Source organism: Pseudocercospora fijiensis (assembly GCF_000340215.1).
Source record: "Pseudocercospora fijiensis CIRAD86 unplaced genomic scaffold MYCFIscaffold_3, whole genome shotgun sequence".
NCBI lineage: Eukaryota > Fungi > Ascomycota > Dothideomycetes > Mycosphaerellales > Mycosphaerellaceae > Pseudocercospora > Pseudocercospora fijiensis.
Genome location: NW_006921534.1, coordinates 3,755,575 through 3,782,571, shown reverse-complemented (window position 1 = coordinate 3,782,571; position 26,997 = coordinate 3,755,575). Strand labels below are relative to the sequence as shown.

At 52.8% G+C, this 26,997-nt stretch overlaps 14 protein-coding genes across 14 annotated transcripts; 6 read left to right on the top strand and 8 right to left on the bottom strand.

Moving 5' to 3' along the window:
- Positions 1-840: 840 nt before the first annotated feature.
- MYCFIDRAFT_134563 (uncharacterized protein) lies at positions 841-3,194 on the bottom strand (the record flags this gene model as incomplete). Its single annotated transcript, XM_007926970.1, has 4 exons — positions 841-1,014; positions 1,038-1,420; positions 1,490-2,604; positions 2,668-3,194. 4 exons carry the CDS (start codon positions 3,192-3,194, stop codon positions 841-843), a joined length of 2,199 nt encoding a protein of 732 aa, XP_007925161.1.
- Positions 3,195-4,709: 1,515 nt separating this feature from the next.
- MYCFIDRAFT_152756 (uncharacterized protein) lies at positions 4,710-5,905 on the top strand (the record flags this gene model as incomplete). The annotated part of the gene is made up of 4 exons (XM_007926969.1): positions 4,710-4,740; positions 4,786-4,856; positions 4,910-5,079; positions 5,134-5,905. 4 exons carry the CDS (start codon positions 4,710-4,712, stop codon positions 5,903-5,905), a joined length of 1,044 nt encoding a protein of 347 aa, XP_007925160.1.
- Positions 5,906-6,217: 312 nt separating this feature from the next.
- Positions 6,218-7,575, top strand: MYCFIDRAFT_152754 (uncharacterized protein; the record flags this gene model as incomplete). Its single annotated transcript, XM_007926968.1, has 1 exon — positions 6,218-7,575. One exon carries the CDS (start codon positions 6,218-6,220, stop codon positions 7,244-7,246), a length of 1,029 nt encoding a protein of 342 aa, XP_007925159.1. The 3' UTR covers positions 7,247-7,575.
- A 790-nt stretch (positions 7,576-8,365) lies between these two features.
- MYCFIDRAFT_152751 (uncharacterized protein) lies at positions 8,366-10,585 on the top strand (the record flags this gene model as incomplete). Its single annotated transcript, XM_007926967.1, has 4 exons — positions 8,366-9,073; positions 9,130-9,383; positions 9,434-9,808; positions 9,865-10,585. The coding sequence occupies 4 exons, from the start codon at positions 8,366-8,368 to the stop codon at positions 9,890-9,892; spliced, it is 1,365 nt and encodes a 454-aa protein (XP_007925158.1). The 3' UTR covers positions 9,893-10,585.
- Positions 10,372-10,812, bottom strand: MYCFIDRAFT_173504 (uncharacterized protein; the record flags this gene model as incomplete). The annotated part of the gene is made up of 4 exons (XM_007926966.1): positions 10,372-10,455; positions 10,480-10,618; positions 10,656-10,701; positions 10,752-10,812. The coding sequence occupies 4 exons, from the start codon at positions 10,810-10,812 to the stop codon at positions 10,372-10,374; spliced, it is 330 nt and encodes a 109-aa protein (XP_007925157.1).
- Positions 10,813-10,887: 75 nt separating this feature from the next.
- Positions 10,888-11,243, top strand: MYCFIDRAFT_173503 (uncharacterized protein; the record flags this gene model as incomplete). The annotated part of the gene is made up of 3 exons (XM_007926965.1): positions 10,888-10,902; positions 10,928-11,148; positions 11,186-11,243. The coding sequence occupies 3 exons, from the start codon at positions 10,888-10,890 to the stop codon at positions 11,241-11,243; spliced, it is 294 nt and encodes a 97-aa protein (XP_007925156.1).
- A 377-nt stretch (positions 11,244-11,620) lies between these two features.
- MYCFIDRAFT_195551 (uncharacterized protein) lies at positions 11,621-12,283 on the bottom strand (the record flags this gene model as incomplete). Its single annotated transcript, XM_007926964.1, has 1 exon — positions 11,621-12,283. The coding sequence occupies one exon, from the start codon at positions 12,281-12,283 to the stop codon at positions 11,621-11,623; it is 663 nt and encodes a 220-aa protein (XP_007925155.1).
- Positions 12,284-12,495: 212 nt separating this feature from the next.
- Positions 12,496-13,251, bottom strand: MYCFIDRAFT_135447 (uncharacterized protein; the record flags this gene model as incomplete). Its single annotated transcript, XM_007926963.1, has 1 exon — positions 12,496-13,251. One exon carries the CDS (start codon positions 13,249-13,251, stop codon positions 12,496-12,498), a length of 756 nt encoding a protein of 251 aa, XP_007925154.1.
- A 311-nt stretch (positions 13,252-13,562) lies between these two features.
- Positions 13,563-15,993, bottom strand: MYCFIDRAFT_152746 (uncharacterized protein). Its single transcript, XM_007926962.1, has one exon. The coding sequence runs from the start codon at positions 15,612-15,614 to the stop codon at positions 13,842-13,844; it is 1,773 nt and encodes a 590-aa protein (XP_007925153.1). The 5' UTR covers positions 15,615-15,993; the 3' UTR covers positions 13,563-13,841.
- Positions 15,994-18,750: 2,757 nt separating this feature from the next.
- On the bottom strand, positions 18,751-19,693 carry MYCFIDRAFT_133303 (uncharacterized protein; the record flags this gene model as incomplete). The annotated part of the gene is made up of 2 exons (XM_007926961.1): positions 18,751-19,568; positions 19,630-19,693. The coding sequence occupies 2 exons, from the start codon at positions 19,691-19,693 to the stop codon at positions 18,751-18,753; spliced, it is 882 nt and encodes a 293-aa protein (XP_007925152.1).
- A 792-nt stretch (positions 19,694-20,485) lies between these two features.
- On the top strand, positions 20,486-22,795 carry MYCFIDRAFT_114933 (uncharacterized protein; the record flags this gene model as incomplete). Its single annotated transcript, XM_007926960.1, has 2 exons — positions 20,486-20,982; positions 21,037-22,795. Coding segments are annotated over 2 exons (2,256 nt in total), but the record flags the coding sequence as incomplete, so codon positions are not given.
- A 274-nt stretch (positions 22,796-23,069) lies between these two features.
- On the top strand, positions 23,070-23,349 carry MYCFIDRAFT_173500 (uncharacterized protein; the record flags this gene model as incomplete). Its single annotated transcript, XM_007926959.1, has 2 exons — positions 23,070-23,209; positions 23,247-23,349. 2 exons carry the CDS (start codon positions 23,070-23,072, stop codon positions 23,347-23,349), a joined length of 243 nt encoding a protein of 80 aa, XP_007925150.1.
- A 2,154-nt stretch (positions 23,350-25,503) lies between these two features.
- Positions 25,504-26,335, bottom strand: MYCFIDRAFT_182372 (uncharacterized protein). The gene is made up of 2 exons (XM_007926958.1): positions 26,309-26,335; positions 25,504-26,253 (listed from the first exon to the last, which is right to left on the bottom strand). The coding sequence occupies exon 2, from the start codon at positions 25,873-25,875 to the stop codon at positions 25,660-25,662; it is 216 nt and encodes a 71-aa protein (XP_007925149.1). The 5' UTR covers positions 25,876-26,253; positions 26,309-26,335; the 3' UTR covers positions 25,504-25,659.
- On the bottom strand, positions 25,504-26,956 carry MYCFIDRAFT_152743 (uncharacterized protein; the record flags this gene model as incomplete). The annotated part of the gene is made up of 2 exons (XM_007926957.1): positions 25,504-26,253; positions 26,309-26,956. 2 exons carry the CDS (start codon positions 26,954-26,956, stop codon positions 26,218-26,220), a joined length of 684 nt encoding a protein of 227 aa, XP_007925148.1. The 3' UTR covers positions 25,504-26,217.
- Positions 26,957-26,997: the final 41 nt, after the last annotated feature.

Genomic DNA, 26,997 nt, shown 5'->3' with positions numbered 1-26,997 from the left:
CGGCGGAGCCAGCTTTGACGTTTGGGCTCCTGTTCTTGTCCTTGGTCTTGGTCCTTCACGAGGGTTGTGGCTTGGGATGCTGTGTCTTGGGTAGCTGTCCTCTTTTCGACATTCATGTTTCCTTGTTGGTTCATGGCCGGTGGATGTAGTGCTCTTCTTGTGATCTTTGGTTTTATGAGAGCTGGAGTTTCCGCCTTCTTAATCGATGATCGTGTTTTCGAGGCTCGTCGGTGTCGTAGTACTCTCAAGCGGTTCTGAAAGTTGTTGAAAGAAAATGCTGAAAGTTGGTGAGAGCTGATGTGTATAACAAGTCGATTGATTCGATATTACACATAAGCAACCGAAACTACTTTTGCTTCTATTATACTATCAACATCTCCCCGACATTTATTGCTGAAAAGCCAAGCCTCCCGATAAAGGTCTTGGTGTTGCTTGTCGCTCAGCCTCGCTACGTCAGGCGGCATATGTTCTTCTACTGCGCCGCGCGCCAGCTACCACCGGCAAGGCATGCAAAATGCGATTGGTAACTTGCACCACGTGCAGACCGATCGACCTCGTGAACGGAGATCTGCTGGGGCTGTAACGATTCTTGACTCTGTATCGAGTGTACACAGGAGAATGTACTCATCCGCTCGAACCGAAAACATTTGTAGTGCCTTCTTATTTTGCGATGCGCCGAATCCCCTTCCGTGTAGAAGCAAGAAGAAGCAAACTGCTTAATAAAGTGGTATCAACAATCCATCCTAAGGCGCTCTTATCACTCATACCAAGGATTCTCCAAAGAGAACGCCAGCGTATGTCCGAGCTTTCGTCATAACCGGTCCCAAGCAGCCCTTTTCATTATCGTTTCTTTGCTGTTCCAATGTGAGTGCCATGCACCTTGCTTCCAAACAATAGACTGCTTCTGCTCTCCTGCCAATGGGCCTGCAATGGGCTGAGATGCAACAGCATTAGGGTTCGTGATGATTTGCCGGCCGTTGTTCCTCCGAGAGACGATTGTAGGAGATAAGTCAACTGCAAAAATGGTTAGCATTCACTTTATGTATAAGGGCGCGACTCTTTGCCTTCGAGTTCCTGTAGGGAACGTGAGCTTCGCTGTTGCCGCTCTTATTTCCGAGCGCCGCGATTACATCACCAAGACTAGACAAGGACTTGTTGATAGCTTGAGTCTCCTTCATCCGGCTCCCCTCGGCACCTGATTGCTTTAGTCGTTCCGAACCTGCCAGATCAACGAGGTTCAACACGCCTTCGCTGTGCTCGCCCGAAGCTGAGCAGGATCCCTTCAAGGTGAGCATGAAGATGCTGTGACTTCGAGACGAGCGCTCATTGGCTTTTGTGGCGGCCACACGACGATTCTTGGCCGCAGTCTCGAGGAGATTGTTTACGGCCTTTTCGGTATATGAGACGGTCTGCTCGCCATCTTCGCCATACGTATCCACTGGAGCTGGAGGCGGCCAATTGCCGTCATCGTTTGGCGGTGGCCATAGACCAATCGTGGTCAAGTTGGTCACAGTCGTCTTTCCGGTGGCTGCGTCATGATGGATTTCGTGCTTCTCTTTCTTCTTGCCTCGAACACTTGCGCCCAGGTCATCGGTATCGTCCCAGGTCTTGGCGTCGCCAAGCAAATCGTTCAAAGTCTCGTTGTACACCTCAACGAAATTGGCTTCGACGGCGTACTTCCAGCCCTTTTCTTTGAGACGACCCATCTCGGAGAGCAGCATTCTAATCGAAGATGGGATGATACCTTCTGGACCTGTCATACCGTACGTCTTTCCGCTGCCAGTCTGGCCGTAAGACAGGATGCTGACATTGTAACCATCGACCACGGACTGTATCAGATCCCTACATTCTTCGAAGACGGCTGGATTGGGCGTTCCGGGTGTGAACACTCGATCAAATTCGTACTGGTGCTTCTCATTCCTCTGCTTGCCGGTTGCAGTTTGCGTAGTCGGCGCATGCACAACCATCTCCTTGCACCCCTCGAGAGAGTCTTGGTCAAGATATTCGACTTTGGCAGCATCATCCTCTCCACCTAGAAGCGGTCGTGTTCGCACAAATACGCGAATGTTGCCTCTCAACTCCAAAATCATGGCATTCAACTTTCTTCGCAGGGCTTCTTCTTTGCGCAAAGTCTCGACCGTGGCCTCCTTAAATGCAATAGCTTCCTCCATCTTTTGCTGCATGACAGTAAATTCCTGACTTTGTGCTTCCTGGTTGCCTTCCAAGAAATGGGCCTTCGAAATCAGAGAATTCTTCTCCTGTTCCAATGTCGAAATTCTGGCCTCGAATGTGGTGATTCTACTCCTCAAGCTGGCGATCGTAGCATTGCTTGCATCCAACTGGCTCTGAGCGCTGGCTACTGTGTCTCTCAAGAGCTGCACTTCAGAGGCCGACTCAGTCGCGCGACTCTCACCTGCCTCTTCAAGCTCTTGCACTTTGGCTCGCAGATCTGATAGCTCTTTCTCGTGCGCTGTTCTTATTTGGTCCAATTCGTCCCAATGCTGAGTGGTCATGTCAGTAATCTCGCGATCTTTCTCCTTCTCCCATGCATTCTTTGCTTCCTCCATCTCCCTCGCTAATCGATCTGCTTCTTTTTCACGCTCCCTCTCCACGCGGCTCTCCTCCCGTTCTTGTCTCAATTGTAAATCTGAGAGCTCCTTGTCATACTTTCGCTCGAGATCGTGCAACTCGCGTTCGTGGTCTCGTCGCACTTGTCGCAGATCAGTAGAGGTTGTGTGCAGCTCGGTGCGCGCTCGTTCGAGATCGGAAGAGAGAGTCTTGCATTGAGAAGCCAAGTCTCGCTTTTCGGCTTGCAATTCAGCTGCTTGTGTCTTGTACAATTCTAGGGACGTTTCTATCGCTTCTTTCGAATGGTTCACTTTCACCATTTCGCTCTTCAGCGAAGTGAACATCTTCTCCATGCTATCGAGTCGTACGTTGGTATCGAATGCTGCGACTGGTGTAAGCGCTTCTTTGGTCAGGAAAACAGGCATAACATCTCTGTGCCTCGCGTTCGACACTGGCGTCCTCAAGCCAGCCATTGACGGCTTCTGCTTGAGTGGCGAAGGTGTGCGAAGCACTTGCGCAGACTGTGTGTGACGAAGGGAGGCTTGAGGGGCGCAGGCGAACTTTGGAATCTTCGAGGGCGACTTCTCTTCCTTGATACTCTCAAGAGAAGGTCTGTGCCTCGACATGCTGTTCAGCCGGGGAGTGAGGGACAGGCCAGCGAAAGCGGTGCTGAGTGATACTTCACGGGAGGGTTTGCTGGCACCGACAGGCCCTCCTGGTTGCGTTGTGTCTTGTTGTGAAGGTGCTGTGGATGTAGAAGAAGAAGAAGAGTTGGAGATCTGGCGTGAAGACTGGCTTGAGCTGCCTGAGCTGTCACGATAGTCGCTCTCAACTGTGGTGCTCAGGTGTTGAGACCTGGCACTTGCAGACTGGGACTGCATAGAGTTCTGGTGACGAAGGTTTGTTTGGGCGCGTGTCTTGCGAATCTGCAGGCTACTGCCATTGGAGGTGGTGTTGTGATTGAAAGAGAGAACAGGCGTACCATCTCGTCTGCCCATAACGCTAGTCTCACCATCGGATTCCTGATCGTCATGCTGGGCTTGTGCTTGTAGATTGAGAGAGCTCTTGACTGCGCGAGGCGCGGGATATCGTGACCCGCCATTGGCTTGTCTGCTGTTCGGACGGATGCCACTTGCACTGCTGGAGATGGCGGCATTCGCAGGATTTCGGTAATAATCGATATTCGTCTTGGGACGCGAGCCAAAGCCGCTTGAGATGCTCGACTTGCTGGGGATGTGCGATCGAACAGGCTCGGCGGCGCGTTCTGCGAGCGTTTTACGCTTCGTAGGCGGTTCCGGTACTGGAAATGTCTCACGGTCAACACAGTGTCCCGTCTCATACGCACACTGTTTCCCATACGTACAGCCATAGACTTTGTGCTTGCTGGGCACGATGCCATAGACACTCTGCGGCGCGACGGCTGATAGATTTCCGTTTGCATTCCCGCTGGCAGTGCGCGCGTTCAAGTCGCTGCTGCTGGTCTCCTGCAGCGTGCGGCTGGCATTATTGTTTCCACTCAATGCCGGGAGTCGTGACGGCGGCTTGAGCCCTGAGGGTCGCACGTTTTCCAACTGCGACTGCGATCGTTCCATGGCGAAGTGGAATTGCTGTGCGCTGGACCTTCGACACCGTCACGCCAGAGTGTAGCTGATGATGAGCGGCGCGCTCATTGCAGTGAGCCTCGATGTGCGATGTTCTGCTGGTCGGCGTCGGTAGTCGGAGAAGATGGATCCCTGTGTTGTTTACACGCGCCCAAGCCGCCGTTGCTGCTGGAACGGACCCTGTTGCAGCTCGGGCGCAGCTCAAGCGAAACCTTCGCCCAAGCTCAAGTCGTGCGCGCCGCGCCCGCACGTCACCTTCACATGCAATCTCAATTTCGCTTTCTTCCACTCGCCCCAGCCCGACTCTCGACACTCTGCTGCGAAGACAGGGCATGCGATCGCAGCGCAGGCATCTGCCGTGGCGTGGCGTCTTCATCTGAACATTGCAGCACGTGTCCACGATCTTCCTCGTGCTTCTGTTCTTACTCTCCATCTTTCACCTCAGAACTGTGCTTCTCATTCTCTCGCCTGCCCTCATTTCCACACACCACCCCGGCGTGCTGCGCAATCACGCACATATGAACATCTAACGGCCAAATTATGGAGAAGTACGGCCAGTACAGGGATAAAGGTACATATGGAGTCCGAACTTCTCCTGCATAAGCTGACGAGTCAGGATCTGGCATTGCGCCTTTCTTCCCAATCGCGCCGCCTGATAGCAGTCCTCTCTTGGCCCCCTACCACCTTGTATGTGTTTCTCTCATAGGCCATATTTGACGCCGCTCACGATACATGACCAGTTCCTCTTCTCTCTGCGAATACCCTTCTTGATATTTGCCTGGGCAGTATGGATCTTCCTCATCCAATGGATGCCTGCCGGAGGCGCTCTCCGCAAAGGCAATTTATGGTGCATTCTGGGTATCCCTGGGGTGTGGTGGGTTGACGTCCGTGTAGATGGGGTGCAAAGAGGGTAAGAAAGAATTGCACTCGTCTTCCTCTGGCAACGAGATTAATCGCCGTTCAGCTCTCTCGGAAAGGCCATCCAGAAACTACCAGGTCCTGGATCGATCATTGCCGCCTCTTACTCATCACCTCTGGATATCCTGTACCTTGCAGCCATATTCGATCCAATATTCACGCAAAGCTTTCCGAAATCACGCAAGGTCAAGCAACTGTCACTGGAAAGGGCAGTGGCATCATGCTTCTGCTTTCCAGCACCTGAGGCTGACCTGGTCGATCTCGCGGAGCTCTCGAAGGCCAACCCTAACCGGATCATCATAGTGTTTCCCGAAACTACAACTAGCAATGGAAGGGGTGTGCTTCGACTGTCGCCATCGCTTCTCTCCGCAGCACGAGACACTCGTGTAACACCTATCTCGTTAAAGTACACGCCTTCTGACGTGGTCACACCAATTCCTGGGTGGATCGAAGCGCCGAGATTCTTGTGGAAATTGTGTTCGAGGCAGACGCATTGCATTCGTGTACGGGTCGGCCATGCCTTGACCTTAGCTGAAGCACAGAAAGCACAGGCTTCAGGCCTCGCCAGCAGGGAAGCACGAGGCCGGCAGCAGAAGAATGGTTACGATACTAACTTCTTCGATAGCTTACAATCGGAGGAGAACGGAAAGCTATCTGGCTCGGGAGAGCCAACAGAGGCTGAACAGAGAGCATTGGACCTGATTGCTGAGGAGCTCTCTCGGCTTGGACGAGTAAAGACCCTCGGCTTAGGTCTGGAGGAAAAGATTCAGTTTGTGAATGCATGGAAAGGAAACACGAAATCCAAGAAGCGCAAATGATCAGCGTAGCTCTTGGATTGGCTATGGAGGAGCATCGTTGCATAGGTTGTCGTTCGCTGATACCCAAGGAGCATTGATGGCGTTCATTCAATACAAAGTTCTCAACCTCGATTCTGCATTGACTATCTTATCTTCTACATTGTGTCTCTGCATGACATGCTTGGTGGGTGATCCGCTATTGCACTGCAGTTATTGATGAAGCAGTCGTAAGCAAGACTGGTTCCGCAACAGCCGAAGCAGCCGAGGCAGCCCTCATTTGAAGACGAGCTTTGCCTGCAGCTGCGATTTCATCATTCACAACATCTCTCTTCAATGCCTACACGAATCCTGATAGTCGGAGCTGGCGCGATAGGAGCCTTTTACGGGTCACGACTTGCTACCGCTTCCAATACACTCGTCTCGGCTCTCTGTCGATCGAACTTCAAAGCCGTCAAAGCAAATGGTTTCAACGTAACCTCGCCTAAATATGGCGAGCAGATCTTTCGCCCGGAATATGTATTCTCGTCACCAGATGAAGCACGGAGAGCGAACGTGAAATGGGATTATCTGCTTGTTGCGACCAAAGCCTTACCGGATGTCAGCGATGATTCGGCACTTATCGAAGGCTTGGTAGCAGATGGCACATCTATTGTCCTTGTACAGAATGGCCTAGGTGTTGAAAACCCCTATGCCAGGCGCTTCCCGCAAGCGCCTATCCTCAGCGCGGTCACCATTGCAAGTGCTGCACAGCCTGAACATGGCATTATCAAGCACAACCGCTGGACGAGGATATCCATCGGACCTTACCTGCCTCACCTAGATCAAGGCGGCTGTGGCTCTCGTTCGACTGACGAGACTGCGAATCGCAGCAATTCTCAAATTGTACAGCTTCTCCAAGAGGGTGGAATAGCAGATGCAGAAGAGTACGATCATGTGGGGCTTCAGTTCGTGCGCTGGCACAAGATCGCAATCAATGCTGCTATGAACCCTTCCTCAGTCCTGTCTGGCGGCTGTGGAAATCAAGAAATGTCTACAGATGCCGAGCTCAGTATTCATTTGACTGGAATCATCAACGAAGTCTTGGAGACTGCGCCAAAAGTGCTTGGAAAGCCTCTTCCCCCTAAGCTCGCATCAGCAGAGCAGATCTTGAACTCGACGAGACGAAATAGTAGTGGCAGTAAACCCAGCATGTGGGGAGATTGGGTGAAGGGCACAAAGATGGAGCTGGAAGTCATCCTGGGAAACCCGATCAGGATTGCTAGAGAGAAGGGTGTCGAGATGCCGAGATTACAGACGATGTACGCGCTGATCAAGAAGGCCCAGGAGAATCGGGATAATGATAAGAAGGGGAGTAAGCTGTAGCGCAAGGGGCGGACGATTCATGTCATCGGTGATATGTCCGTAGTTTCCAGCGCGCGGACACGTGCTCACGATGCTGTTTTCAAGACGAGATGAGCATGGGCATGGGCATGAGCATGAGCATGGCATGGGACGGCACGGCACATTCAGCGTTTGCCTTCGGTTGCCGGTGATGATGGTCATGGGCTGCTGGTCTCAGTGCTTGTGCTCGGACCGCCATTGGACGGCGCAGGGAAGTGCGTATCGATGTCAGCAGCAGGTGTGCAGAAATAGCTAGAGATGCAGTGTCCGTTCGGGCTCAATAGCATGCGTGGGCAAGCGTGCCTGAGGCCACAGTGGTTGCAGAGTTCTACGGCTGCACGCCATCTCACACGGAAACGCGAGGCGATCCCCGCTCCAGCGCTTCTGGAGAGCTTGGGAGCATCGGGCCTATTATCCTTCGCGGCATCAGCTCCTCCAACTCCTTCTCGCTAGGCCCAATGTCCCTCTTTACTGCACTGACAAGCGCTGCCAGCACGTGGAAACAAGCTTAGTAGCAGAGAGCGAGTGCGAGACCGTGGTTGAGTGCGAGACACGGCGTCGAGACTCCTCACGCATCGGACGGTAGCATTGACGACATCTCGGACCACTGCGCTGCGCTGCGCTGCGCTAGCCACATTCCTCCCTCCCACCTCTGTTTGCGTCCCAGCAGCACCACCGCACCGCACCGCACAGCAAAGCAGCACCCGCGTGCGCAGCCGGCTGAGCGCTCTCTTTGTCTGAGCCTGACCCCGAGCCTGCCATACCACCTCGCCGTCACGGGCGCATTCTCCCTTCGCACACAGCACTGCACTGCACTGCACTGCACTATTCACACCTGCTGCCGGCTGAGCCATTGGGCAGCCACCTATTGCGCCGAGCTGCTCCTCTGACCACCCTTCCCTTCCCAGTAGACTTCCCCCATCCGTTGCCCTGCCCTGCGACACATCCGCCCTCCTACGACCACGCCGATTCTTCCGACAACGCCAGATCCGTGACGTTGTTGCCGCCTCGACCGCACTGCGAGCTCCCGCAACGGCCAGCTCGCCCACGATCCCTGCGTGCGCTCCACGGAAGCGGAGAGGAAGCACCGACACCTCTGTAATGCCGTCGCTCGGATTCCTCAAGAAGAAGCGCACCAAGGACTCTTCGCAGGGCTCCGAAGGACCTACATCACCGACCTTAGACAAAGGCGGATCGCCAATCACGCCCACGCTCAGCAAGACTAGTAACCTCTTCGCCGAGCCTGAGCAGCATACACAGCAAACGCAACCTGCGCAAGTGGCCGACACGCCTCAGCAGACCTCGACAGCTGTCCCGCATCCCTCCAAAGACCAAAGCATGGGCACACAAGTGCAACCCAGCATACAAAATCTCATCAATCAGCCCGGCTACACCGCCTCGCAACATGACTCCGCCTACTCGCAGCATAACATGAGCGATGCCAAGGTGCCGCAGATCAACGCGCCTGCGCCCAAGCCCACCATCAACCCATTGCGAGAGACCAAGGGCAAATACACTCTCGCCGATTTCCAGATATCACGAACATTGGGCACGGGATCGTTCGGAAGGGTTCATCTCGTGCAGAGCAAGCACAATCAACGTTTCTATGCCGTGAAGGTGCTGAAAAAGGCGCAAGTTGTCAAGATGAAGCAGGTGGAGCACACAAACGACGAGCGCAAAATGCTGCAAAGGTGTAGACATCCCTTCCTGATCACTCTCTGGGGCACATGGCAGGATTCCAAGAACCTGTACATGGTCATGGACTTTATCGAAGGTGGAGAGCTATTCAGTCTATTGAGGAAGTCTCAGGTAAGATGGTTGCATTGGAATGATCTCAACGAATCGCTAATTTGTATCGATGACAGCGCTTCCCGAACCCGGTTGCCAAGTTCTATGCCGCCGAGGTGACACTTGCACTTGATTATCTGCATAGCATGAACATCATCTATCGCGATCTCAAGCCCGAGAACCTACTTCTGGATCGACACGGGCACATCAAGATCACCGACTTCGGCTTCGCGAAAGAGGTTCCCGATATCACATGGACGCTGTGCGGCACGCCCGACTATCTGGCACCAGAAGTTGTGAGCAGCAAAGGCTATAACAAAAGTGTTGATTGGTGAGAGACACTAGTATCTCTTGCGGGACCGAGCAACTAACACGGAGTAGGTGGAGTCTTGGCATCCTGATCTTCGAAATGTTGGCAGGTTTCACGCCATTCTGGGATTCAGGTTCACCGCTAAAGATCTACGAAAACATTCTCAAAGGCCGGGTCAAGTATCCACCTTACATCCATCCGGATGCGCAGGACCTGCTTTCCAAGCTTATCACAGCCGATTTGACGAAGCGATTGGGCAATTTACATGGCGGCAGCAGAGATGTCATGAACCATGCGTGGTTTGCCGAAGTCACTTGGGAGAGACTATCGAAGAAGGACATTGATGCGCCCTACGTGCCACCTGTGAGAGGAGGCGCTGGTGATGCTTCTCTATTCGACAAGTACCCGGAGGAAACCGAAGCCTACGGGCAGACTGGTGAAGATCCGTAAGTTTGCCATGTCCATTCGATCGTCAGGATTCTAACTACTGACACATTTTAAGACATGGAAAGATGTTTCCAGACTTCTAGATGTGCGGCCGACGCGAATGATGGTTCGGCCCACCCTTGGCACTTGGATAGCTTTACGAAGCCTCAACTCGACCACCGCTTTACAGCACTGCTGCTGATCTGCATCGCTCCCCGAAAGCATTCCGGCAGCAGGTACATCGATCTGGTGACCAACCACAGAAGAAGCGCCCACAGCGTTGTCCGGCACGACAACAGCTTCTTAGCACAAACGAGACACCAGGCACCGGCGCGACCCTGGTCGTTTAATACGCATAAATGATTCAAAAGAAGAGCTTTCAAAACGGCGCCATTGGCTGGTTCTTTTTTCCGGCGTGAGAAAACATCACGTGTGCAGGCAGGGTGTTTGCATATTGCTTCAGGTTATTCATTGGGATGAAATGTAGTGTATCACAAGGTGTGGAGGGCACCGTATTATGGTAACCTAGAACCTGAGACGAGATGCCGAATTGAATAAGTCGAGAGTAGCGGCCTCCTGGCAGTCACGTACAGTTGTTTGGATGTTTGGCTGTCGCTGGTCCTGGATATGTCAAGACAGGAGCAACGTGTTCTGTCCGTCTCTGCAACTATTGGCAAGCAGACAAAGCAACAAAGAGCGAGGTGGCTGCCATTGGAACCTTAAGATGACCATATTGCGCGTGGTTGTATATGCCATAGACCGCGATCCTGACATGAAATACAAGACTGCCTGACTTGCATCCTTGGACAACATTGATCGGCCCAAGAGCACTTGCAATCCATCATGGCGACGATCATTGATTTTCACATCTTTGGCAACGTCGTCTCGACACCGGATGTCTCCAACATATGGTCTGATAGGCAGAGAACAGCATTACTACCTTGAGTTCGAAGCAGCCCTGACCAAAGCACAAGCAAGACTTGGTATCATTCCCCAGAAAGCATGCGATGAGATCGTGAAGCATTTCACATTAGACAATCTAGATTTTCAAGAGCTACGCAAACAGTCCGAGCTCAAGGTAGGCTATCCAGTCTTAGGAATGGTGCAGCAATTGGTGAAGAAAATCAATGCTGTTGAAGACAGACTTGGAGGATGGATTCATTGGGGGCACGACAACTCAAGACTTGACTGATACGGCCACTATCCTACACCTTCGAGACACTATCAAACTCATCGAAAAGGTTCTTAATGGCATTATAGCAGCTTTGGTAAAACTATGCCAGAAGCACCCGCACCGCTCGACTCCCATGGCCGCACGTTCCAACCTCCAACAAGCCGTCTACTCACAAGAACACCGCTCGTGACCGCAGTCCTCCTTACCATTCGTTCCGGGAAAGACTGAGTGGAGGCATCGACGGCCAGTGGTTGAAGTCGGGTCCACTGTTATGTGGTTAGCGTTGTCGCTCTGTCGCTTTCTGAACTGTTTGCGTTACCACTGCAGTCCAACACACAGCCACCATTGCAAGTTGATTGTTGTTGGCCCCGTTGATTTTGGTAGGGTGTTACAGTACTGATAATAAGCCCAGGAGTGATGACTGAAGTGAGTCGACTTCTCGGTCGTGGGAAGCCGGTTCATGATCTCAGGGTCTAGGGGGCCTGAGAAAATAAGGGAGCGTGGAGCATTCATTGAATGAAATAGTGCTCGAAAGGCAAACTGCAGGGACTACAGAGAGATCTTCTTTGACACCAGGAGATTGCCATCTGCCATTGTCGATGCCGGAGCCTGGCCAAGGAAGTCCTGCCTCGCCATTGCCAACAATCACTGTGATGCTCTACAGCTTCAGTCGACCTAACTTGTCCTCCAGACCTTCCTCGCCACAATTTCGATCCATCGAAACGTCACCGAAATCCAGCCACACAAAATCCACCATTTTATGCTCATTCGTCGTCGCCCGATGCTCCCGAGCCTTCGAGAAGAAACGTTCCAGTCTGCCCGCCAGAGTCTCAAACGTCGCACCCTGACCAAACTTCTTGACCTTTTCCTTGAACACCACTCGTCCATCCAGCGTGTCGCCTTTCGAGAAGACGCACCAGAAAGTAACCTTCCGAATCGGTGGCTGTGAGATAAGCTCGAGGCGCGAAGCTGGTTCCATTTTGGAGAGGGCTTTGTGATCGATAGCGATGTGACTTGGGCTCTTTGCGTCGAGGATGCCTTCTTCGAGGTTCCGTAAGGCTTTGCTTGATGGCATGGATGTTTTTCGAGGGAATTTGGGATTCATCGTGACGGTTTCGCTTCGGTTCGGCATTGGCCTGCGAAAGACAGATCTTCCATGGAGCTTTGGCGAGTCCTTGATTGTGTCTGCCCATTGCTCACTGACTCTTCGTGATGAGACGAGGTTGCGCAATGGAAGCTCGAGGAAAATCTGTTCAAGGAGTTCGGCCGTGGCAAACACCGCGTGTGCTGCTGACGACGGCGTTTGATAAAACGTGGACATTTTGAGTCGCACGAAGCGGCGTTGTTGGAGGCTGGGAGTTCTCAAGTTGAACGTGCCGAAGACTTAAGTGACATGTGGACCATGTGCCTTGACGGAAAAGCTAAGAAAGCTTGTCGAATGAAGCAAGCGCGCGTGATGAACATGCGCGCTCACGTGAAGTTTCATCGGCGTGACGCCTTGCTCTGGAAGAATGAACCGCCTTCTCCAAGTTTCTAGCTGGGCTTGGAGCAGCTCAAAATATTGAAATGCCCCCTCAGCTGATACTTATCCCAAAAGCCCTCCTCAAATCTCGCATCCTGCGGCAGAACATATCCATGCCATTTGATCTCTCCCATACCCGCCTCCTTTGCAGCCGCTTCATACTTATCATGCAGCATGTGATGAAACTCGAAAGAAAACGGTTCCGGCTCAAGAAAAGCAGTCAGCCGACACTTCCAACCATCTTCAGTAGTGCCAAGAGACTCGACCTGAAAGCCATACTGGCGCAGATCCAGGGTTTCGAACATCGGGCAGTGAGCATTAGTAGTGACGCCCACGAAGCGGCCTCCAGGCTTGAGGTTGTTGGAGATGGCGCGGAACATATTGACAAGGTGTGAATAGCTCGGCGCATAATTCAGGAACCAGCTTCCGAGAACGAGATCGAATGGGCCTTCGGACAGCTTAAAGTCTGGTTTGCTGCAATCCGCGACAAGATATTTTAATTTGGAGTTCTGCTCCTGAGGAAGCTCCAGAGCAGCTTTCTTGGCGCCTTGAATCATTCCGTCCGAGATGTCAACTCCAACAACCTGAGAGGCACCTTGACTAGCCAAGTATTTGGACCATAGGCCTAGTCCACATGCGAGATCGAGACATTCCAGGCCTTTGACATCCCCAATGACTCGTTCTGTACTTGGATGTTGGATCTGGCCGAAGGGGAGTTCGTGGAAGGCAGCATAGCGACTGCCGATAGCATCGTATTGCTTTGACATCTTGAGTCGATGAAGGGGTGAAGAGCCACTGATCTGTTGATGTTGCAATTGCCGGTAGCTGCAGTGAAGAGTGGATATGCCGGCGCAACCAACTGTCGTTGCTGGCCAGAATTCAGTCAGCTCGCAAAAGAGCTTGGCACGCTCAATGCCGTTACAGGCATTAGCCCTACAGGCCGGGATATGGAAGTGATATGGGAAGGAACCGTTGTCTTGTAAGCGCTGTATGAAAAAGTCAATGGAAACGACGTTCGGTCGAGTTCTGGCACCAAGCCAATGAAGTTAGAGCTGCGGAGGTAAGTGTCATTGATGTTCGTGAAAAGTTCTCAGAATTGTTGCTCTAGATAGGCCATTTGACCTCGTCAGTATATCTCAGTCGTTACCAAGTACCGACTAAAACGCAACAAATCCCGATGGTATCTCTTACAAACAATTCCCACCATACGCCATGATCCTCAGTCGTCAAGCCAGTCAATCCGCGCGCTGTTTTAGCTAGGCGAGTACGAAAATACGCCCTTTTCTCGAGGTAGAAGAAGTTCAAACGCCCAACGTCAGCAACTTTTGAGGACTGCTCGGCCGTAACTTCACACTCATCAAAGATTATCGTCTTCGTCTTCTTCGCGCATGCGAAGCCCACCAGCAACCTGAATTCCCTGTTGTACCCAGTCCAGCTTTTCAATTTCTTCTAGAGGTTTGCGACCCATGCGCACTTTCTTCAGTAGTCCCTCCACGCAAGGCTGGGCACCTTCGAACTCCATGCCGCGTGTTGGATCCCACTCACCATCTTCGTCGCCAAACCTGCACCAGATCCAGTCACAGCGTGCTATGCGGTGAGTGTTCCGGCTTCTGTCCGGCTTGCCCGGCGGCGCGTCGAATGGCAAGCGTCCTTCCATCAGCGCGTATAGCAGAACGCCTAAAGCCCAGCCATCGGTCAGTCTTCCATCATAGGGCTGGCCGAGCAAGATCTCCGGCGCAGCGTAATCCTCACTGCCGCAGCGCGTTGTCAAGAAAGGTTGCTCCGGCGGTTCCGGTATCCTTCTACTGAGACCCATATCAGTCAATGTGACGATCGGTGTGGGATGTGTGATGGGGTTGGCCAAAGATCGGAGTTCTGGTTCTCGGAGGTTGACCAAAACGTTCTCGAGCTTTATGTCCCGATGTACGATCCAATTTTTGTGCAAGTATTGGACCGCAGATATCAATTCGGCGAACATCCTCTGGATTAATGAAGGTGTCAGCAACTCTCGCTTCTCAGTCGCGAATTCGAAGAGGTCGCCGCCGGGGCAATATGTAAGCACCAGCAATGCTCGCGATTCCTGATACTCGCACGCCTTCAGGTGGATCAAAGATGGATGAGACACGCTTTTCAGCATCTCGACTTCACGTTTCAGGCTGACCTCAATCCGCTCCTCATCGGCACCTCCCGCAGGCCCATGCTCCATGATTTTGATGGCAACTAGCTTGTGCGGATCTAGGTGTTCTTCGATCTCAGGTGTCGGATGTGCGGGTATTCTCTCATACGTGGCTAGCATGACAGTTGAAAAGGTGCCCTGTCCGAGTCTTCGTAGCTGCCGAAATTTCCGCCTCTTGTTGTGAATGCCGCAATGGATTTCCAAATACTCCGTTACCGTGCCATCTTCCAAGTGTGGTTGCTCGTCCTCGGCCTCGTCGCTTCCAGCGAGACTCGAGGTGCTAGCGGGAGGTGTTGGAAGCTGTTTCGAAGTCTCTAGCGGCGTAGCAGACGCAGTGAGGCCTCTTTGTTCGGCGAGATACGCTTCTCTATGCATCTGATACTCGGTGGCTTCGATGTGAGGCGCATCGCCTTGACCATACGTGACTTGTCGCGGGCGCGTGTTGTGCAGAGGCTTGGGTACAAAGTCCGAGATACTGCGATTCCGCGTGTGGGCGGCATTTTTCATATGCTCCTGTCCGCCCGCTGCATTATGTGCATTTGCGATCGCAGCCTCCTGCATGAGACTACCATAGCCCGTCTTTCTCTTGGACGGCGATTCTGGCGAGGTCGGTGGGAGGTACTGTCGGCCAGTCGGAGCGGGACCTTCTAGAGAGCCTTCTCGCGATCGATTGGGTGTGGCGGATATCTTTCGTGGCCAGAGGGCTGGAGAATCGTTGGCCACAAGTGGAGAAGGCAGCGGAGTCAGGTCGGCCATTGCTGCCAGGTACGGGGACGGTATAGCCGAAGCAGGCCCAGGAGACAGCGACGAAGCCAGACTTGAGGTAGAACGATTCGAGCGTAATGATGAGCCTATGGTGGGCAGCGTGCTCGGTGAGGTCAGATTGTGGTGCAGTATCGGCTCGGCGGAGGCATTCGTCGACTCGTCGTAGAAAATGGCAGGCGTGTCCATCATGGGTATGGGCCTGGAGGCTCCCGCAGTCGAGGGTGGATCCAGATTGGTTCTAATCGACAGCGCAGCGCTAGCCGGAGACAGCGCAGGCCGGTGAAGGAGCGGCGGCGAGGCAGTGGTGTCGAGGGAGGGCAGTGGCAGCGGGAGGACAGAGGCATTCTGGGCGAATGCGCGGTAGTTGTCTACACTGTCCCCATTGCCCTGGCGCGGGCGCGGGCGTGGGCGCGGGCGTTGCTCGGCTCTGGGCGTGGGTGCATGTGCAGCATGCTCAGGATCAAGGGCAAGGGGTTGGGGTTGTTCGCTGCTGGAGTCGTGACGTTGCCCGGCCGCGAACTTTGTCTGTTGATGCTTCTCCTCCTTGCCAGCGCCGACCAAGTGGTCATCACGGCGCGGAGCAAGTTGGCTCATCTTATCGAAAACATCAGATGCGGGCAGACGGCGGTACACCTCGACTGTACCGCAAGGCAAAGGCAGGCCAGCTTTTGACGCAGGCCGGTGCGAGAAACGAAGCTGAGAGGCTCTCGCTGTGTTGTGTGTGTTGTGGACGGACAAGCTTACGGGTTGTGCACCCGGAGCGGCACGGCGCCAAAAGCAATGACCATTGACCACGATAACTCATAAGGGTGCCGCCAAGCCCCGAGAGAGATCCTAGCGTGCTTTGCGAGAGCCAGATCAGGCAAGGCGCGAATACGAAGTGAATGAGCCAGATCTTCCAATCATTCCAGTGGTCCTCGACGCGTGCCTCGTATCACATGCATCTGCCTTCTATACCTTCATAAGACTAGGCATCTTCGGGTCTACAAAGGGCTGTTGATCGTGAATGTCTTTTCCACTCTATCATGTCTCGCAAGACAATTTGTGCGATAGAAGGTGAATCGCAATAGCTCTTCGTTATATACCTAGACATCTACTTGACGATAGACCTATCTTTGCTGACCATCTGCTTCGCCAGCTGCACAGTGTACAGCCTAGTGACTGCCCCAATAACCCGCTTGTTACCTGCCAGAGCGTCGCACCTTCGCTCTCGTCTGCTAAGAAATACTGCCTGTTAACCACTCCGGGCACCTTGCCGCTCTTCGGGCATACATCATTAGCATCGAATGATGAAAACAACACGTTCGCTATCTCCCATCAGACCCTTGTGCGCAGGCTGCTTCGCTAGAACTCAGCTTGCCTGAGGCAGAAATAGAACCGAGATAACCGAGAGCACGTGCACACATGCCAAAATTCACGAAGCGCCTGAAAGGAGGTAGCACTGTTGGTCTCTTATTATACTCGGCATGCTAGGGAAGGGTCTTACAGGATGGAGTCAGATCGAGGAACATTGCACAGCGAGAGAACTGCAGTTTCTGAACGATCGATGCAATCAATTGCCCTTTTTCAGAAAATTTGAGCCCTTCGAATTGATGCTGACACAAGACTCACAGACAGACAAATGTATTCTTTTTGCATATCGAAGTAGTCCAGACGTGCTTATCCGAGCTTCCGCACTGCAGCGTGCTTTCCCTCAGATCTGCCGTCTTGTCGACCGTCGAGGGCATTGGCGACTAGGAGCAACGGGAGTCAAAACCCATCTACCAACCATCTCTTTGAATGACACCCGACTTCACGCTGTCAAGAGCATGGTCAGGAGCCGCGAATAATCGTGACCGTGGTCTATTGTCCTCTGGACGCAGTGGTAGGAGGACCGTCACCACTACCACTGCCCCTCCCATTGTACGGAGCGATTGCTTGCTTGTAGTCGTAAACAAGGAACTCCACGCCTTCTGGACCTATTGAAGCTTTCGAATGGATCATGTCGCCAAGCTTTGGGGCTTTGGGTTCATCGGCCAACGTATCATGCATGTTATGGTCCTCCCAAAAATCGGAGGAAGTATATAAGGCTTCGAAGTCATCTTTCATGCGCTGGAAGATTGATCTCATGCGGTCAGTATCAACTGGATCCCGGCCCCACGCCTTAAGTAGAGCCTTCGACAAGTTGTAGATGCGACCAACGTGGTCGGCGCCGTGTCCAGTGGCGGCTTGAACATTTCGATCGAACTTCTCCCCTTTCCGCTTAAGCCTGGATATTTGAGTTGTCATTTCCATTTCCTGCATGGCAGGCCTTCTGCCGAAATGCCGCTTTCCACTGTTCCAAGTCTGTTTTGACAGCTTCTAGTTGTGTTTCCAGCACAGAATCATTATGCAAAATTTCTTTTACAAACTCGTTCGTGCTCAAGTAGTTCGCGTGTTGCGTGTTCCTGGGTTTCTGTGCCGACTTTCTAGGCGTGTGGTGTTCCTCGACCTCCATCGCATCTGCTTCAATTTCCTGGGAAGACTCTTCTCCACATGTATGCGCTAGTGCCTCGTCCGGACTTGAATACTGAAAATCGCAGAAATCGCAGCTATAGTTGCAATCGGTATCCTGCTGTCTGGTAGCTTGTAATCTGTAAGAACCTGGCTTTCGAAACACTCAGTTCCTAGGTATCTATGCCCCGAAAGTGGGACAGAAGTAAGACTACCATTGGCGGCTCGCAGCAAACATGATTAAGCCAGAGACTGCTGAATAATGCCATGGATGTCCATTTGATTGCCATTGCATTGATCCAGGTTGATTATCACTAAGAAAGGCTGACACAGAACCGCCGTCAGTCACGCGGCCTGTCCATAGTTTGTGTTCTAGACAGTCTCGGTGACTCTCATAAGATTGTTTCCAACCCGATTTATGGGCTTTCGAGAAGAACGGTATCGAAGACGTAGTCCAGTTTGGCACATTCGGGCAAATTGAAAGCCAGGAACCGCAGTAGTCTGCGATCATCGCGTAACATAAAAGTGCCAGTAAGTGCTTTTGCTGTATCTTGAAGCGACGTTCTGAGCATTTGCTGGTTGGCTTAGAGTCCTTTGATTTGAAGAACACAAAGCCCAGATGCCATACTGTCCTAAACACACAACGCACTCAGCACCCATATTTCAGACCGGGCGAAGTGGATGCAGCACAAATTGCTAGTCGATGCCATGCCCGTCTTTCGAATGACAGTTGCTGAATAGTTTCTGTAAGAGAGAGCCAGTCTCTTGGCTGGGGCGCGAAGCTCTATGGTTGGCCCAGTATGTATTCACTATTATTCGACTACATTCTCGAGTCTGGAATACCCGACACCAGTCACGAAGAGCTACCGGACTGCTTGGCACCAAGATGCATCCTGCTCATAGTCTCATTCGCCTCGTCTTTGAATTCGTCCAGCCACCGCGATTGTGGCTTACGCTCATAGACAACATCGCCCATTGTCCAGGTCATTCTCTTTCTGTCAGTTTCCCAATCAACATCGTTGTCTGGGCAAATGACGTAGAACTTGTCCTGGCCCATCTTTTGGTATAGGTAGTCCGCTACCTGCTCCGGCGCCCAAGCGCCATCTGGCTTCGCCGTAGTCTTGCCGCCTCCGGTAAGACCCGTGAAAGTCCATCCCGGTACAAGAAGGTGGACTGAAGTCTTCGGGCTAGACTTCGCAAGATCGAAGTGGAGGTGCTCGGCGATGGTCTTGACTGCGCTCTTGCTGGCATTGTATGCTGGATTACCCGGCGGATTGGTAATACCCTGCTTCGAACCAGTTACGATGATCGCTTTCTGCTCTTTGCTGTTTCCGTCGAAGTGTGGGAAGAATGTGTTGAGGCCATTTACCACGCCAAAGAAGTTCACCTCGAAGATCTTCTGGAAGTATGCGCTGTCTGTCCAGTCGCTCTTGAGACCGATTCCAGCGTTGAGATGCAAGAAGTCCAGCTTAGTGCCATCGCTCTCTACTTTGTATTTCAAAGCGTTCCAATCTTCGAGCTTGCCAACGTCCATAGAGTGAATCTGCGTGCTGCCTTTGTTGGAGCTTTGTATGGTCTTGAGGGCATCATTGAGCTTCTCGGTGTTATTGTCGACGAGGAAGAGGTTCATGGAGTGTGAAGCGCATAGCTTGGCCACAGCGAGGCCGACGCCTGGGCGGGATCAGTATGGAGCGGAGGTTGATGAAGATTGTCAGGCTTGGCTTGGGCTTACCTGAAGCGGCGCCAGTGATGAGAGCTGTAGCTCCAGAACGAAAGACCTGTGTCGCTGCCGCCATTTCAGTAGTATCGTGCATTGGACCAAGGAAATGTCACAATCGCGAGCGATACATGTAGCGATAACATTGAGTTGTGCCAATGACGTCGAGTGCGGCCTTTGCCGGCGGACCAGTGGACGTGCATCGTCTTCAATTCGATCATCCTTCTGTACCAGCGTATGACACATTATTCAATAAGCACTGCCTTCGTTGGCAACATGCAGTATGGCCCAACATAAGTGCAGGAGTCGGCGAGATTGCGATCACATGAAAGCGGACACAGCCGTTTGGTTGGTTGCTGCTGGCAACCGCGACCAGCCGCTGGATCAAAACAACCGAACGATCTTCGAACGCGTCGTGGTACATGTGGTATTGTGCCCCAGCCTTCAACTGCGTATGTGTGCAGCCGCTCCGCTCCGAGACATCTGCGACCGCTACACGTGTTGGATTGTTTTCATACTCATGTTGTCGAGCCGGTAAAGCATCGCAGCCCGCACAATGGCTGATGTCAAGCATCAACAGCAGCAGCCGCGCTCAGGTCACCGCCGCGCTCAGTCCAGCAAGTCGGGCATCTTGAGGTCGCTGGTATCAGCTAAGAGCAGCCCAGCGAGTCCGGAATCGACGATCACCCACGCGAAGCAGGACAGCAAGACGACAACAGTCCCAACTCTGCCACCCGACACGAAATCGGCCACAGTTCTGGGTGAGAGACAAGGCAACGTGCAGTCGCCTCCTTCGTCGCCCTCGAAGAAAAAGGGAACTCTCGGCAGGAAGAGCAAAGATGGCAAAGTAAAGGACGGCAAAGATGCTGCCAAGCCTCTCAAGTCCAAGTCGTCGACCAACCTCTCCGCCATGTTTGCCAAGATGAACCGTTCCAGCAAGGACGTCTCCAACATCAACCCGGAGCAGAAGGACAAGGAAAATGCTTCTCCGATGGAACCGAATCCGCAGCCCATGCAAAGAGTCGAGACGCCAATCTGGGCCCAGTTTGCGTCCGACAGTGGGTCAGGCAGTTCACGAGCTCAGAGTCGACCGGGCAGCAAATCCTCGAACAACCTTCAAGAAGAAATTGATAAGTATACGCCGACAGTCTACTCGCCTAGCAAGCAAAGAAACTTCGTCGGCAGCTTCGACGCGCCAAGTCTACGACCAACGCTGGGTAAGAGCCGGCCACAAAGTGCATATTATGGAAACGGCGAGGGCATAATAGGGGCGATTGGAAGACGAGTCAGTGGAGACAAGAAGAGCTTAGAAGGACGGAAGTCCGAAGACTCGGGTCGAAGGTTCTTTCAGGGCTCGACCAGCAGGGTGTCTATGGAGCGGCACAGGATACTGGGTCGGGACACGACTGACCGGAAGACGAGCGGGAGCAGTGCTGAACATGTACCGGCGAAGGACAAGCTCGATGTAAAGAAGCGCGGTGGGCGTGTCATGGCAGCTGTCGCGGCTCTTCAGGGTAAGAACAAGGACACCGACAAGCCGAAGGAGAAAGATGAAGCTGCCCTTGATCCAAAGGAGGTTGATGCCCAGTTCGAGGCAGTCCTGGACTCTCGAAACATCCCGGAGCCCATGAGGCAGAAAATGCGGTCCTTGACCATGCGCGTGAAAGCGGACTTCATCAAGCAGGACCAAGGGTCAACCAAGAGCAGCAGTCCGCCCGGTTCTATGAATAGCTTGGACAAGTCCAAATCGTCCAACAGGCTTACCGAAATCACAAAGGTCGAAACGAAAAAGGGCGATGACGAGGACGGCAAGTCGACAAAACGTTCACGAACGAGGAGTCGAGCATTTACCTTCACGCGTGGTCGCAAAGAGGAACGAGGTGATGAGTCGCCTTCGAAGAAGCAGAAATCACAGAGTCGAAGCAGGCCGAATTCGATTGTGATCCCAGACGACAGACCCATGAGCAATGATCGGACCCCTACTACACCCACTGGCTCATGGGGCCGAAAGAATACCGCACCTGCGCTGCCTGCAGATTACATCACGTATCTGCGGAAGAATCAGGATCCGACTAAGGTCGAGGTTGGCCGTTTGCACAAATTACGAATTCTGCTACGGAACGAGACTGTTGCTTGGGTGGACGCGTTCATCAGCCAGGATGGTATGCTCCAGATCGTTGGTCTCCTGAATCGAACGATGGCGCTGGAGTGGCGAGAAGATCATGAAGACCAGCTACTACATGAAACATTGCTCTGTCTGAAAGGCCTTTGCACGACTGAAAGGGCAATGCTGGAACTCAACAAGTTTGCGCAGGATCTTTTCCCAGCCCTACTAGGAATGCTCTTCGATGAGGAGAAGAAGGGTCCTGCTGAGTACTCTACCCGCACCATTATCGTCAACCTACTGTTCAACTACCTGTCAACGATGACCAAAGCGTCACCAAAAGAGCTTGAAGAACGAGCACGAATCATTCTGCGATATCTTGGCGAGCCACCAAAGCCACAGGATGCGCAGCCAGTTGACTTCGTTTCGGCCATGCGTGTTCCTCGACCATACAAGCTCTGGTCCCGCGAGATTTCAAACGTCACAAAAGAGGTGTTCTGGATCTTCCTGCATCACCTCAACGTGGTGCCGCTACCGAAGCCGTCCACCAGCCATTCTCAAACCGCTGTTCAGGATGATGGAGAAAGGAAAAAGGTACTGGCTGCAACATATACAACACGCCATTTTCCTGGCTCTCGTCCACCAGTCCCTGCAGCTCCATATATTGGCGGTGTCGAGTGGGACGCTACGACATATCTCACGGCCCATTTGGACTTGCTCAATGGTCTGGTTGCAAGTATGCCTCACGCCGCTGCACGCAATATGCTTCGCGAGGAATTGCAGGCATGTGGCTTCGAGAAGGTGATGGGAAATGTCCTCCGTACCTGCAAGGAGAAGTTTTACTCAGGTGTACACGACGGCTTACGAGCGTACGTAGCTGCTGCTCACGAAGACGGCTGGGACACACGCTATGTTCGAGAAGGCCCGAGCGAGGAGCAAATCGCAGACGAGGCAATGAAACAAAGTCCTAAGAAGTCTCCGAAGAAGAAGGCTGATCTGCCACCCAAGCTCGACGCCCTTCCTGCTATGGAGTCGGCCCCTAAACTCGATCTGGGACTCAGCATGAAGAAGAACAACAACAATGACGATGGATGGCTCGGTTGAAACCTTATACAAAGCGTTCATGATTCACGATGACCGACGGGGTGGTTATACATTAGATTCTTTCCTTTCCTTCACTTCTCTCGTACGTGTTGAGAGAGAGCATGGATGGTGGCTGGCGTTCGGCAATGAGCATGGCGCATTGGATTGACGGGAAAAGCAAAACACTTTTGCATAATTGGCGACCAACAGAACGTATGAGCATGACTTAATGGTATCGATCATAGCGTCTTTCCTGTAGCGACATACAATGGGATGCGATTTCAATGGATATGGATCAACAAATCGAATCGATGTCATGAGTGATTGCACCGCTGCTCCCTTGTACCAGGATGCCAGATCCACGGGCCGGCCGCGATTGAATCCGCGCCAACCAGGTGCTCAGATCCTGTGGATTCCTGCTCTTCCTCACCAACCACTAAGAAAGAACAACATCTCAGAAAAAATTCCCTTTCTCTCATACAGTACACACGGACTCTGATGCTTTGATGAACGAGCGGGCCGGGGGTCTTTCGGCTTATGAACCGTAAGCGGGCAGAGTCAGCAAACGGCCCCCCTTCTAGATGCTGCTTTCAAGGTCAGGTAGGAGATCATCGGGTGTCGAAATCATTGACCGGCCGCAACGCAGAGTCACTGACTCGAGAAGTCTCGGAGCCCAAAGAGCCGGCCAGATGTTAGGGATGGGAACATTTGGATTTGGCGAAAGACCTACGAGAATACCTTCTACGGGCTCTGAAGGTATGTCGCGAAGATTCAGCACAAATACAACAAACACCAAGTATCACGTCTCCATTAGACTCGCCTCCGATGCGATCAGGTTCTGCCTCATCGGATGGAACCCCTCGAAGGACTTCGAGAGTTGGCTGCACATTGATTGTTTGGGGGACCTTGAATGCTGCTAGGCTGTTATGACACAAGAAGGTCACAAAATCTGACTGTGATGAAGTAGCAACGCTTTAAACCTCCATTGGAGCCACATTCGAACTGTGGGTTCCCAAGAAGCCTCCCTTCGCCTGTCGAGACTGGAGAGAGGTCCGAAGTCCAGATGGGTTGAGGGCAAGCCGAAAGCAAGTACCAAGAGCTTTCATCAACGAGTTCATTCAAAGGAAATGAATCGAGGCGGAGGCGACATGCGGCAGCTGGGCCGGCAGCTGGGAATGACACGTGGGTCAGAGTGGCCGAAGCGCACACGCCAAAAGCACTGTTCTCGACCCAAGTGGGCGAGAATCAAGCGGCATTCTCGTGGATGCCTCCGACAGAGGTAGGTCGAAATATGGGACAGTCGAGGCACTCTCAATTCAAGAACATTACTGACTAGGCTGCAGACGATGACAAGGTTTGGCTTGTCATGGACGACTTCTTTAGAAGATATCAGACCATAGTTCTGAGCAGGAAGTTCGGGAACTCTTGTCCTAGCTACCTATCAATGACCGATTTGCTATCTTCCCGTGTTCTTCACTACTGCCTTGCTAGTGATACCTCTCCCACCACTGAGTCACCCTATCTGAGTCCATGGTGCTGCAAATCACACCCTTGAAAGCGGGCCAGAAGCGCTTCTAGCATATAGCATGCCCGCACGAGAACTTGGCTGGTACATTCCCGGTCCCATTATCCAAATAGCTGAACCCTGTCCTCGCCTCGCCACTGCCATTGCTTCCACCGTCCGATGATCCACCACCTCCTGGCATGGCAAACACTGCCTTTGCATCCTTCAGTCTTTGTTTGCGGTGCTGGAGGTGTAACTCGAGGTCGACAAAGGGCGCCGACGTTTTCAGTTCCACGAGCGGGATGTCGTCGGTAAGTGGTGGGTGCTTTGCAGGAGCTGGTGGACCGATGACATTGCTGAGAGCAGCCACCACAACCTCTTCGGGGATTTCTGGAATTGGAAGACGTAATTTGGAGCGTGGCGTTGGTGGACGAGCAACTGATTTGCGAGAAGGAGAGCGGTCGAAGCGATTGCATCGGTCGGCATCGCCTTGAAGTGAGTATAGTGAGATAGTCGACGCCGATCGCAAGCATTTGGGTTTTAAATGAACTGGTTCCGGGAAAGTGGGCTCTGTTGGTTCGGCAGCGCTTGGATCGCTCGAACTGTCGCTAATCCCAGAGCACTTTATGGAATGATGAGAGATGGAGAGTGCATATGCAGAACCCTCGGGGTTGGGTGGCACAACGATGTCGCACTGTCTGTCTAACGAGCGATCCGACTCCATGAACAATGGCTCAGCACAGTCCTCGGGTCTAGGTGACCCAGCGACGCTGTACCTCTCGTCTGAGAAGCGATCCCGCCCAATGATCAATGGCTTAGCACTACTCAGTTGGCAGGGTGTTGAAAAACTTTTGTATGTCGAGCGATTCGACCCCATGATCCCCTTTTGGCAGGCTGCCATACAATCTCCGTCCCTTTCGTCTGCTGAGCGATCCGACTCCGTGATCAATGGCTTAGCACTACGCATTTGGCGAAGAGCGCTGCGGCCTTTGCATGACGAGCGACTCAACTCTATGATCGATGGCTCATCACCACCCTTTTGGCAGGCTGCTATAACATCTCCATGCCTTTCGTCTGCCGAGCAACCAGACGCTGTGATCAATGGCTTAGTGCTACCTTGAGGGCTGGGTGGCGTAAAGACGCTGTTATGTTCGTCTGACAAGCGATCTGACTCCGTGGTCGATGGCTCAAAATTGGTAGCCTCAAGGACTAGCTGCTCGATTTCATGATAGCTCAAGGGCTCTGGCAACACTTTCTCGTCGGTGTAGTCAATTGTGCCAGTCGGATACCAAAGCTGATTCGTGGGAGTTTTCATGATGCAACACGCCGTTTGGCCGATGAATGCTGCACCTTTCTAGGGCTCAGACTCTTTTCCGAAATCGCTCCATGCGGACGAGTGATCAGGCGCTGCTGGATGAGTCCAGGTGCTCGTGGGACGCAGCGGTGGTGTAAAGATGCGAATATCATTGTCGTGAGCAGCTCGTGACGACTGGCGTGATAGAAAAGCATCTGCGAAGTCTGTAGGGCTGAGGCGACTCATTGCGATGAACACAACCTGCAGCGGCTCCATGGTCTGAGAGAGGCGCGGATGAAGCGATGTTGTCGAATGTCGTTGAAATGGGCTAAGTGCTGTAGGCAAAATGCTGCGTTTGTAATGTACAAATAATGCTCTTTTGTCGCTTGAGAATGCTACCGCGAGCCTCAAATAGACATTGAAGGCCTAGACAATGCCATGCAGTGGAGATGAGAAGGTGATGCGCCGTCGCTATGCCTGGAAGCCTCTATCCGTGTGCTGAGCAGCTGCGCGCCCGCCGTGATGTAGCAAGTACAACCTTCCAAAACCAACCTATCAGACGCCCCGCTCTTGCCTCATACATAGCTTGTATCATCTTACATTATTATCACACCCTTCTCATGATTCTCCGTCGAGGAACGCTTTTCGCACGATCTGTAGAGAAGATTGTTAGCCGATTCCATACAGGTGAGCGCCGATGAACACTTACTGCCCACGTGCCGGCGAGCGATGCTACAATGCCGCCAGATATAGCCATAGGCCGCACGCCTCTTGAGCTCTTAAAGATCATTCCGCTGATTCCACCTGCTGCGACGCTGTTCAGTGCGTCGTGTTTCCCTCTGTAGTACCCGATCGTGCTGTTTATGCCATTGTACATCATGGCAACCACTCCAGCAGAGTTGCCCAAAAATGGCCCTCTCCTTGTAATGGCGTTCAGGGCGGAGTTCAGCTTCAGTTTCGGAGGCGCTGCTGCTGGCACTCTGCTGAGACCTTCTGCCAAGCCCCATGCGCCCCCTATCGTCAAGGCTGTGAGATATGTGACACCGGTACCATAGCAGAGATCGTCCGACCATCCTCGTGATGGTAGTAATGACTTGCTACCGGGCAGATCGGAAAGGACATCGTCGTCTAGCGTGAGGTAGTCGAGCGTGTCCTTGTTGAGGCCGGCTAGCGGGTGGAGAGACGATGGATCGAATGCGCCGGGTGTGATGAAAGAGCCGACGTCTTCTGCGGTCGGAGTGCTAAAGGTTGGCTGTATTTGCTGGATCTGGTTGCCGGCGGCATCGTGGTAGCTGTCGGTGGGCGCCGGCGATGCGCTGTGTGTCGATTTGCCGGTGAACACGTCCCAGACACCCATGTTGGCGAGTTCGTGAGCGCTCCGATCAGACACGATGCGGC

Excerpts from the sequence above, each read along its gene's own strand:
- MYCFIDRAFT_152746 (XM_007926962.1), bottom strand. The coding sequence starts at position 15,614 with ATGATGGACACGCCTGCCATTTTCTACGACGAGTCGACGAATGCCTCC.
- MYCFIDRAFT_182372 (XM_007926958.1), bottom strand. The coding sequence starts at position 25,875 with ATGGAGCCGCTGCAGGTTGTGTTCATCGCAATGAGTCGCCTCAGCCCT.